Source organism: Bos indicus x Bos taurus, chromosome 10 (genome assembly GCF_003369695.1).
Source record: "Bos indicus x Bos taurus breed Angus x Brahman F1 hybrid chromosome 10, Bos_hybrid_MaternalHap_v2.0, whole genome shotgun sequence".
In the NCBI taxonomy this organism is placed as follows: domain Eukaryota; kingdom Metazoa; phylum Chordata; class Mammalia; order Artiodactyla; family Bovidae; genus Bos; species Bos indicus x Bos taurus.
In genome coordinates this window covers 94,727,514-94,739,841 of record NC_040085.1, presented here as the reverse complement: position 1 = coordinate 94,739,841, position 12,328 = coordinate 94,727,514, and the positions used below count along the sequence as shown (strand labels likewise).

The 12,328-nt window shown below is 42.0% G+C and overlaps 1 protein-coding gene across 4 annotated transcripts in view; it reads right to left on the bottom strand.

The window, feature by feature from the left end:
* The window catches only part of EPB41L4A (erythrocyte membrane protein band 4.1 like 4A), a 294,024-nt gene that overhangs the window by 62,078 nt on the left and 219,618 nt on the right, over positions 1-12,328 (bottom strand). For 3 of the 4 annotated variants that reach the window (XM_027552607.1, XM_027552609.1, XM_027552608.1), the window contains one exon: positions 12,118-12,239. The exons of the other annotated variant lie outside the window; for it this stretch is intronic. In XM_027552607.1, the coding sequence (XP_027408408.1) occupies positions 12,118-12,239 (122 nt within the window). The remainder of the gene's footprint in view (positions 1-12,117; positions 12,240-12,328) is intronic. 4 annotated transcript variants of the gene reach the window in all.

The window sequence follows — 12,328 nt, the reverse complement described above, 5'->3', positions numbered from 1 at the left end:
AACACACTCTGGGAGGGCACAAATAGAACCTCGTGCACACCAGGATCCAGGAGAAAGGAGCAGTGACCCCACAAGAGACTGACCCAGACTTGCCTGTGAGTGTCCAAGAGTCTCTGGTGGAGGAGTGGGTCGGTGGTGGCCTGCTGCAGGGTCAGGGGCACTGAGTATAGCAGTGCATGCATGGGGCCTTTTGAAGGAGGTCACCATTATCTTCATTACCTCCCCCATAGTTTGGCCTCAGGTCAAATAACATGGAGGAAACACAGCCCCGCCCTTCAACAGAAAATTGGATTAAAGATTTACTGACCAAGTGAGTGAGTGAAGTTGCTCAGTCATGTCTGACTCCTTGCAACCCCATGGACTGTAGCCTTCCAGGCTCCTCCATCCATGGGATTTTCCAGGCAAGAACACTGGAGTGGGGTGCCATTTTCTTCTCCAGGAGATCTTCCCTACCCAGGGATTGAACCCGGGTCTACCACACTGTAGGCAGATGCTTTACCTTCTGAGCCACCAGGAGCCCTGCCCATCAGAACAAGACCCAGTTTCCCCCTGTCAGTCTCTCCCATCAGGAAGCTTCCATAAGCCTCTTATCCTTCTCCATGAATCAAGGTCCATGAATCAAGGCAAACTGAAAGTGGTCAAACAGGAGATGGCAAGAGTAAACATCAACATTTTAGGAATCAGTGAACTAAAGTGGAATGGAATGGGTGAATTTAACTCAGATGACCATGAAATCTAATACTTTGGGCAAGAATCCCTTAGAAGAAATGGAGTAGCCATCATAGTCAACAAAAGAGTCCAAAATGCAGTACTTGGATGCAATCTCAAAAGCAACCGAATGATCTCTGTTCCTTTCCAAGGCAAACCATTCAGTATCAGAGTAATCCAAGTCTAAGCCTCAACCAATAATGCTGGGAAAGCTGAAGTTGAATAGTTCTATGAAGACCTACAACACCTTCTAGAACTAACACGCGAAAAAGATATCCTTTTCATTATAGCGGACTGGAATGCAAAAGTAGGAAGTCAAGAACACCTGGAGTAACAGGAAAATTTGGCCTTGGAGAACAGAATGAAGCAGGACAAAGGCTAATAGAGTTTTGCCAAGAGAACGCATTGGTCATAGTAACCCTCTTCCAACAACATAAGAGAAGACTCTACACATGGACATCACCAGATGGTCAACACCAAAATCAGATTGATTATATTCTTTGCAGCCAAAGATTAAGAAGCTCTATACAGTCAGCAAAAACAAGACAGGGAGCTGACTATGGCTCAGATCATGCACTCTTTATTGCCAAATTCAGACTTAAATTGAAGAAAGTAGGGAAAACCACTAGACCATTCAGGTATGACCTAAATCAAATACTTTATAACTATACAGTGGAAGTGAGAAATAGATTCACGGCTGTATACTGTCACCCTGCTTATTTAAGTTATATGCCAAGTATATTATGAGAAATGCTGGACTGGATGAAATATCAATAACCTCAGACACGCAGATGACACCATCCTTATGTCAGAATGCAAAGAAAAACAAAAAGCCTCTTGATGAAAGTGAAAGAGGAGAGTGAAAATGTTGGCTTAAAACTCAACATTCAGAAAATAAAGATCATGGCATCTGGTCCCATCACTTCATGGGAAATAGATGGAGAAACAGTGGAAACAGTGACAGACTTTATTTTCTCAGGCTCCAAAATCACTGCAGATGGTGACTGCAGCCATGAAATTAAAAGATGCTTGCTCCTTGGAAGAAAAGCTATGACCAACCTAGACAGCATATTAAAAAGCAGAGATATTACTTTGCCAACAAAGGTCCATCTAGTCAAAGCTATGGTTTTTCCAGTAGTCATATATGGATGTGAGAGTTGGACTATAAAGAAAGCTGAGCACCAAAGAATTGAAGATTTTGAACTGTGGTTTGAGTTGACTTGTGGTTGGAGAAGTTGACTTGTGGTTGGGGAAGACTCTTGAGAGCCCCTTGGACTGCAAGGAGATCCAACCAGTTCATCCTAAAGGAGATCAGTCCTGAATATTCATTGGAAGGATTGATGCTGAAGCTGAAACACCAATACTTTGGCCACCTGATGTGAAGAGCTGACTCAGTTGAAAAGACCTTGATGCTGGGAAAGACTGAAGGTGGGAGGAGAGGGGACGGCAGAGGATAAGATGGCTGGATGGCATCACTGACTCGTTGGACATGAGTTTGAGTAAACTCTGGGAGTTGGTGATGGACAGGGAGGCCTGGCGTGTTGTAGTCCATGGGGTCACAAAGAGTTGGACACGACTGAGCGTCTGAACTGAACTGAATGTATATGTTTCAATGCTACTCTATTTGTCCTACTCTCTCTGTCTCCTTCTGTGTCCCCAAGTCTATTCTCCATGTCTGTGTCTCTACTGCTGCCCTGCGTATAGGTTAGTTAGTACCATCTTTCTAGATTCCATATGTGTGTTAATATGCAAAATTTGTTTTTCTTCTTCTGACTTACTTCACTCTGTATAACAGGCTCTAGGTTCTTGCCTCCACTTTAGATACCTGTTGCAATTTCAGGTACCCACCTGTGATTCTAACCAACGGGCTACATATCAGAGACTCCCAAGACCCCCTTCTAAGATTAATCTGCTAAATTAACTAACAGAACTCAGACCTCAGTTACTTACTAGATTGCTGGTTTGTTATATGTAAAAGGATGTAACTCAAAAGCAGTCAGATGAAGAGAGGCACAGGGCAAAGATACATGGAAAGAGACAGAGACCTTCCATGCTGTATGTACACCGCTCTTCCCACATCTACATCTATATGTTCACCAACCCCTCAGAACCCTGTCCTTTCTAGGTTTGGGAGGCTTCATTAATAGGCAAGATTGATGAAACTACTGGCCATGGGGGACTGATTCAACCTCCAGCGTCTCTCCCCTCCCCAGACATCACCAGATGAGACAGAAGTTTCTGACCCTCTGTTCAAGTTTAGTTCCCCTGGAAGTTAGCATCCCCTCCTTGTTTGGGGCTTTCCAGAAGTCATCTCATCACCATAAACTCAGATGTGGTTAAAAGGAGCTTGTTACGAGTAACAAATGATGCTCCTTTCACATTTAAAGTTCTTACCACTTAGGCAATTTCAAGTGTTTAAGGAGCTCTGTGCCAGAAATGGGGATGAAGGCCAAATGATTAATTATTTTAATTACAACATCACAAGTCTTATGACAAACAAGGGTTCAATGAATTCTTGTTGAATGAGAAAGTAAAGGGAAGAAAAATGTCATTTATGGTAACTCACTAAAGCTATGGTATTTAACAGGAATATACAGTACGCCTTAGCCTTGGTTGCTTTTTTAATTTTGATAGCTATGCATGGAATGCTAAACACTCCCAGAAAGAGTGGAAACATTAACTTTTTAGAGAAAATATAACCAGTCTGCCATATATTAAGACATTTTTTATAGAATGAAAATAAACATTAGCTTCAAGACGGAATAGAAAAAGGTGTCAACAAAGGAAGACAGCCTTGAACAAACATACCCCAGACTCTGGGACCTAACGTTCCTTGCAGTTAACACAGTTACTGTCATTTCCCCTCTTTGCTAGGCAAAATGTCCCAAAGAAATTAAATATTTTCCGTGAACAACTAGATGGTATAAAAAAACAGAATGATTTGCTGCTACTCTATAAATGTACTATCTTCAAAAATACCTGCTGAAACAGCATCTAGTGAAGTAAAGAAATCACACAATAGTAGAAAAATAGAGGACATATACTTATTTTCAAATTACTTTTCACTTTTTTTGTTTTTTATTTACTTTCCAAGGATGTGCCTTAATATTCCAAAAACTTCAGTTCAAATTCTGCTGCTGCTCTTACTATCTGTGTAACTCTGAATAAGTGTTCAATGTTTTTGAGCTACAGTTTCCTTATGTGCAAGATGAGGATAACACCCACCGTCCTCACAGCTTTACCAAAAGAGTTGCTTCACTTCATGGACAATGAGATGAAAGCTCAGCCATGCTGAATGATGTGTTACAAGTCACAGTCAAGTTAGACCAGGAATTCAAGTCTACTCAAATCAGATAGATTTTTTTTTTTTCCTGCCACTGTCCCACATGCCTTCTCAATACAAAAGCTTATATCATCAGTTGCAGGAATTCTTAGGGTGAAGAGAAAGTGGGCTCACAGATTTGGACCACACCTCAATAGATGACCTAATTCTGACTTGCCAGTTTGAAGGAGGAAAGTCATAGTCACACTTTCTCTAAAACAAAGTTAACACTCTCCTAAATTTTCTAGAAATCATCTCCAAAACTACCCACATAGTTGTTACACGCTTGGTTAGAATGCTTTTTCTCATTTCCTTATATGAGAATTTTTACTAATGCCTTCCCTTCCTGTCTTCAGCTGACCTAGGGAGGACAAACATGCAAAAACTTCACAATGCCTACTAAGTGCCCAACAGGCGTGAGAGCTATTATTATCAATTTTCTCAATCTGTTCCCAGACAGTACCTACTGATTCTCATCCAGATAACCTCCAGGTTCCAGAACTTGCTACACTTGCAAATCATTTCACCTCTTTGGGCCTCAGTGTCCTTGCCTACAACACAAGTGACTATCCTCTATTTCATCTAATCCAAAAACACATGTGGGTCCTACATAAGTCTTCCTCCTTTGACCTGATGATCTACAGTGCAATTTCCTATACTTTAAGGCTTACATTTAAATGCACAGATATGAGTGTGTCTAATGCCTTTGCCGTGAAGACTTGGGCTGTATCTGTTACAGCACAGTAGAAATCCTAACATTTGAACTTGGATGATCCATCCTGTATTGTTCTATTACATCTTTCATAAATTATCATGCACACATCCTAGCACAATATCAGTGTCCTCATCTGAGCTTTTCAAGAATCTGTCTGTTGGAAACTTGGACATTTGAAATTACTCTGTGAACTTAAGACACTCATGACAATTATCTGAAGGGATTTTTTTAAGTACAACATGGTAAAAATGCAAATACTATTAAAGAATACAGAGTAAATTTATCTCTCTCCCATTTCTGATTTTCTATTTTTGATCCTATATCTACGTAATGGGAGTATCTTGCCTGCTGCTACCCACTACCCCTGCCCTTTTTCCCCCCCTTGCTTATACTGTATCTTGGAAATCATTTCATATCGATGCCAATTTATCACTTTCTTTTTTGTTCCCTCTCCACAGTGACCTGGTTCATATCCAGCTCTGGGATGCTGGACAAGTCCTTGCCTCTGACTGTTGACCTGTACACTGTGAGTCAGAGCATCTTCCAAAAGAAATGAGAGCAATACTACTTGCAGGGTGCCCAGTACACTGCAAGGCATGCAGTGATACTCACTGACTATTAGTTATTAACAATCCTCTGCCTGGGGAGCTCCTCAGGGGATCTGACCTTTTGCAGCAGACGTGGGGGGACTACAGAGTTGGCCAACATAAATTCAAATCCTGCCCTCAGATTTCTTCTAAAAGACACATGGTATTTCCCAGGGGTACACATCTATTATTTTATTAGGTCAGTTCCCTACTAGTGGACACTTAGGTAGTTTCCAGTCTCTCATGATGATAAACATAGCCATGGGCCTGCTCATATGGCAGAAGTGAGGTTGCTGCTGATCTAACAATATGTTGAGGCTGTGACTTGACTTATGAAATCACATATCCATAGCTGTGACTGCTATTTCCTCTTCACTCAACAACTCTGATTCCCTCTCCGAGCCCTTTCAGCTTTGCCCTTTATCTTCTGTTTCTATTGTCTGCTCATTAGGAAAAATGCACTTGGGTAGGCCTAGTGCCTAATTACCTCAAATAGGGAAAACCATCTTACACAGAAGATGAAATGATTAACTATGTGAACCTTAAAAACAGCATACAATCGCATCATTATTATGGGTTCACTGTAAGGAGTTTGTTATTCTCAACTCACAGCCATAGACTATCCAGGGGGTGGCGGGGGTGGGGGTTATAGAGCCTGGAGAATGGTGAGCATGGAGTAGGGGCTAAAAATAAGTGGAGAAAAATGATTACTCTGAGGAGTAGGAACAGGGTAAGTAGGACAACCCCTAGCTCTGGGCTCCTCATACTGCCTGACAACAGCTGCCCTTGGGTGCCCAGGGATCTTTGGGCAGGCAATGGAAGAATGAAGCAATACACCTGGCCCCAGAGGGGGCACTTTGACCTGCCCACTTCCTTCATATTGTTTATACCTAATCTTCTAGAATAAATCGGTACCAATCCAGTGGTAACCAGTTTCTTTCTGAAGCCCATTCATTGAACTTCAATGACTCTGTCCACGCATCACTCCCAAAAGGCCCCTCCTCCACATGATACTAACCTTTGTATGTGAAACTGATTCTATATGATAAATATAATTCAAAGACTGCCAGGTAGACTCACAGACTGGTCCCCACTATGTATGGAAAGACTCCTTTTGATTTAGGAGAAAGAAACTAAAGAGATGTTTGAAAGAGAAACTAAAGAATGTGGAAAGCACTCTTCCACATTCCCAACATGATGCTGTGTCCCATACAACAACCTGTGAGGCAGGAGCCTCACAACCACCTGTGGGCAGGAGGTAATACCACCACTGGATCCACAAAGAAACTGAGGCTCAGGATGGTTAAATGACTTCATAACATCACACAACTAGTCCAGGAATGACTGAGGCTGAACCCAGATTAACAAGATGGAGCTAAGCCTGATACGCCAGTCTCTACTCACATAGCTGGTTTTTCGACTGCCTTAAAAAAAATTATTTTAAAATATATTTTTGATCACCACAAGTCAAGCTGGACTTCTGCTGACCTCACATCTGGCACATGTCAGCCAGAGCAAGGGCTCAGTGACATTGACATTACTATTTCCCAGCAGCCCAGGGAGTCTTATTGCACCAAATTGGTGAAAGTGTACTTCACTGTCTCTCCTGCTTGGGCTGCTCTCCTGCATTTCTCGCTCTGGCCTGCACCAGGTCAGGGAATCAGTAAGCGTCGGTCAGCTTCTCACATGTGAATCATTTGTTAGGGGCTTCAGAACTGTGTGGCACCATCAACCCCTGGAGCTGGCCAACTCACCTACCAGCTATAAAGTGCTCCTGCTGGGAGTCATGGACTGTAGAATCTGATTTAGGGACCCTACAGGAGATGCTGCAGAAACCACAGAGACCCCAGGGCAGGTGGGCCGGTCATTCATACCAACTCTGTCAATCAGGTTCTGAAGAGGCAGCCCTCAAGCCATAGTGGCCCTTTAGCAATGTTTCATTTGGCACACAGAGACTTTCTTCAAAATGAAATTAATTGCCAATACTTAAAACTCTGGAAAGTTTCTATAAATAGCCAAATTCCATGCTTCCCTTAAGACAGTGGAAGATTTGGAAACACGACTTGAGTCTTCTTTCCTGCACAGAAATACTGGCTTGGCCTGAGCAGGAGCTGTCTGCTTCCAGACCGGCCTCACTCATGAGTCATTTTCACGAACCCTCTTGCATTGTGTCTGCAGCGTCTTCTAGAATGCCAAAATGTCGCCTGAACCAGCTTTTCAATTGCTTGAAGGACTACACTGCAACTATTTATTTCTCTGTTCATCAGTATGATATCCTTAAAAACTCAAAATGCTGCACCAGACAATCGCAGCATTGTTTATCCACTGTAAATGGTTTCAGCCATTACTTTTCAAATAGCTAACTACAGATTACAGCTAAACATTCTGTCTTTACTGCCCTTCTTACAGCAGAAGCTCTTCTATGACATGAACCCACTTACGTGAGGTGCCAAGAACTTGTCAGAGAAAGGGCTGGACACACATGCACTTTTCCTTCCTGCCATCTGGCCTCTTGCTTTACCCCGAATGCCTGCCTCTGCCGGGCAGATCTGCAGGAATGCTCTGGATGCCTGCCCTGGCGCTGAACTCCTCTGGGTGGGGCAGCAGGCAGGGCTCTTGACTCTGGAATGCACTTCCTCACAGAGGTGCCAAGGCCTAATCTCAGTGGATTCTAATCACAATGGCTTTTGAGCTACCAGGGCATTTATTATTCCTGATCAAGAAATGAACAAACAGACTTTTAAAAATTATCAGAGAACTTAGATACAGGTTAAGAGGAATAGTGATTGAATTTGACTGAATTACTTCAGCAGAAATAAAAGAATGTCTTCTACAGTTACAAGTCATGCAGTATAAATTAATGATATAAACTAACAAAAAGCCAAAGTTCCCTTTCTATCTTAACTTGTTTTTTAGTTAAATAAGAGGGGAGGATTTATGCCAATAACTCTGGGAACTGTAGTTCTCAAGTTTTATTTTAGAGAGAATACCAGAATTCAATTTATGAAAATTCATAGCTGGTCTTAAAGAGTTTTTTTTTTTTTTTTAATCTATCTTCCCTTTAAACCACAGCTCCATTTTTGTGAAACACAGTACAATCTAATAAAATAAACGTTCTCTATGCTTTAAAATAAGCTTTCTACCATTTTAATTGTCAAATTTTTCAAATTAAAATTAAAGCAATTGTGACAAGAATTAAGGTAATACTTTTGCTTTTCTTGGGTTAGTTAAAAGAATAATAATAATAATAAAAACCTACTGTTTTGAGCAATTGTTCCTTTCCTGCCCAGCCACCCATGAATGAGTCTTAGGAACAGGGAGCTTTGGAGGAGGAGGCAGCTCTGGAGCTGGGAGTATGGGAATCAGAAGTGACAGGCCTGGGAGAGCTGCCTGGAGCAGGAGAGAAGGCTTGGTAGGGAAGGAGGTGGAGGCTGGAGGGCTGGGTGACCTAGTGACCTGCGGGCCACCCCCTCACAGCAGCCTCCCCTCCCCCCTCTCAGCAGCAGAGCCTTAAAGGGCAGGCTTGACTCTCAGCATAGGAGGCTTCCAGCTTACCCATGACCTCCCCTCTCTACACACAGGAACACAGATTCACACAGAATTGCCCTGCTTCAAGGGACCTGGTGGACAGGATAAGGAGCAGAAAGTGACTGATAAACGTGAACACAAGAACGCCCTCTTCAAATGTTCTGCTCCAAGTCCAATCCCCACCATGACCTTAGACACCCGGTCTCGACCAGCTGGGTTCAACTGAGGCTCAAAGTAGAGTACATTTGAATTAGAGGAAAAAGAATATACTACGTTCAAAAACACATACAACAACATCATCCCTGCCCCTACAATAGTCTTCATTTGTGCATGACAGCAACTAAAGTAACGCTGCTTCACTGGCATTGCTAAATGGTCCTTTTCCACCCAGTCATGGTCTCAAGGGCAGGGTCACCTCTGGGTTCCCAGAACACATCACAATTTTGCAGCATACAGGCTTGAAAAGCAAAACTGATAGGTACATACAGTCAAAGTCTTAGTTTTTAAACACAGCATTGTATGGCTTTTTTTTTTTTTTTTTTGAATGGGCTTCCCTTGTGGCTCAGCTGGTAAAGAATCCATCTGCAATGTGGGAGACCTGAGTTCGATCCCTGGGTTGGGAAGATCTCCTGGAGAAGGGAAAGGCTACCCACTCCAGTATTCTGGCCCGGAGAATTCCTCACCCTAGAAGGAATGTGTTTTAATGCAACACTACGGGGGAAGGGAGAAAACTTGAGGCTCAATACAGTTTCAGGCAGGTTTGTGAAAATTGCACTTGGCTGGATTCTACATAAGCCAGCAAAGAAACAAACAAACAAAACCTCTATCTTTGGAATTTAGGCTTACAAGGAGAGACTCACAGAGTGCTATAAGGCAGATGTTTTTCTAAGAGCATATGAAGAGAGGAAAAGGAGCAACCTGGGCAGGTTTGTGTAAAAAGCATGTGTGATTCCAGCATCTCAAGTGGAATGAAATGTTGATTTGACACAAGGAATGCTTTTGATATTCTCAGTTGGTCTCAGAATAATTTCACAAGGCCTGGTGTTTCAGAAATGCATGATGATCTGAAAGTTTGCTTATCAATTATACCACACTGCACTTGATCCAAAGGATTAATACTGATCAGATACAAAGATAGTCACAAAATATTAAGATAAAGATATTAAATTTCAAGGCTAAAATTTCTGTCCTAAGTCACCTGCCTATTATGTAATCTTGGCTAAATTACCTTTATAATCTTAGTTTCCTCAACAGCTAAATGGGGATAATGATATTACTTATGTGGCACGGTAATCTATTGTAAAATTAAATCATGTCTAATTTTTGCCACTGTAGAAACATCAGAAAGAATTTAATTTCCGCTCAGCCCAGTGAGAGGAGGGGACCTACAATCAGATTTAATTTCACTCTAAAAACTCGAAATAAGTCAGGTGACATTCTCGCAGCCAGCAGCAGTGGAGCAAACTTAAACATGTTCCTCATAGCCTTGGTATGAGGATTAAAAGAAACAACGGCTGTCATAATGCTTTGCCAGCTGTCATGTAATGTTCCGATGCTAATTACTGTTATTAAAAATTCCATTCATTTCATACAATATGGCAAAAAGACCCAGGAGGTCTGGGCTCTCATCCCAGCCTCACTCCTGTCTAGCTACTGAGACCATGTCTTTCTCATCTGTAAAATGAAAACACAGACTTTGCCATGCCCTCCCTCCCAGGATTACTGTGAGGCTCAAGTGAAATAATACATGTGAAAAGCCTGTGGAGAGTGTTAGACAAGGGTGATCTGTAAGAAACCACAAACCAAAATCAGTACTATCACTTTAGAGTAAAATCTGTGAGCTCTGAGCATTGAACATAGGTTAAAACTGATGGATTAGGTGGCTTTATTAAAGAAATGGTGTGCATTAAAAACAAAAAACCTGAATAACCCAACGTACATCAATAGTAGAATGGATAAAGAAGCTGTCATACAACAGAAAACTCACTGCAAGGAAAATGAATGCACTTTAAAAGAACACCCTCCTTGATTCATTTATATTACACTTTAAAAACAGGCAAAATAAACTACTTTGTTCAGAGAAGGCTACATAAGCAGTAAAATTATAGTGAAAAGTAAGGAAATAATTATCACAAAGTCAGATGGGGGTTTTCGCCAGTTGGGACAAGAGGAGATGGTGAGGCTGTGATCAAGCAAATAGCAGGGACTTCTGGGGCCACAGGCTATGTTAAACTGTGTGTGTGTGTGCACGTGTACACATATATATACACATATGTGGGGATTCCCTGGTAGCTCAGCTGGTAAAGAATCCACCTGCAATGCAGGAGATCCCAGTTCTATTAGTGGGTTGGGAAGATCCCCGGGAGAAGGAATAGGCTACCCACTCCAGTATTCTTGGGCTTCCCTGGTGGCTCAGCTCAGAATCTGCCTACAATGTGGGAGACCCAGGTTTGATCCCTGGATTGGGAAGATCCCCTGGAGAAGGGAATGGTTACCCACTCCAGCATTCTGGCCTAGAGAATTCCATGGGCTGTATAGTCTATTGGGTTGCAAAGATTCGGATTTCACACACATATGTATGTGTAATGCTCAGTCATTTCCAACTCTTTGTGACCCCATGGACTACAGCCTGCCAGGTCCCTCTGTCCATGGCATTTTCCAGGCTAGGATACTGGAATGGGTTGCTATTTCCTCCTCCAAGGGATCTTCCCGACCCAAGGACAGAGCCCACATCTCCTGAGTCTCCTGCGTTGTTGGGCGGATTCTTGACCACTGAACTGCCTGGGAAGCCTCATACATACCATATTATGTTTATGTGCGCAGGTGTACATGTTTGTACATTTATGCACTTTATTATACTGCACAATGAAACACAGTCCAACGCCAATAAAAACCAATTAAACTCTTCACAGACTGTTACACCAGCAGTATTTTTTTAAATGAATTTTGCTAAGACTTTGTTTTAATTCTAATCTCAGCTACACCAAACTAAGAAATTGCTCAGTTGTGATTTTATTTAACCCCTTCAAAAAATGAATTATTAAGTATAGTCAGTAAGCAAGTTACAGTGATTCAAATTGATTACCTGTCAATTTATGAATAATTCTGATTGCTGGGACATTTTCTGGGTCACATTGAAAACTCTATGTTAACAGTTAAAACCTTTCAAGGCTACAGTCACCACTTCAGTATATGCCGTACCAACAGCCTCAAAGGAAATGCAAGGTAACTGATGAGCTGGGGGTTCTGTGACTTACCAGCTGGCTGTGTTTGTGCTATTCTCTTAGGGTAAGTCTTGCTTCGACTCCTTGACACATTCTGATCGGGCCGGGGAAGTTGAATAGAAAGATCTCGACTCATCTGTAGTGCTGTCCTGCCACTTGAAAATACAACATTTTGAGTAACACAGGTAAGACCACACAGCCACAAAATTAAAGCACAGCTCATAAAGAATATCTGCAGTGTATG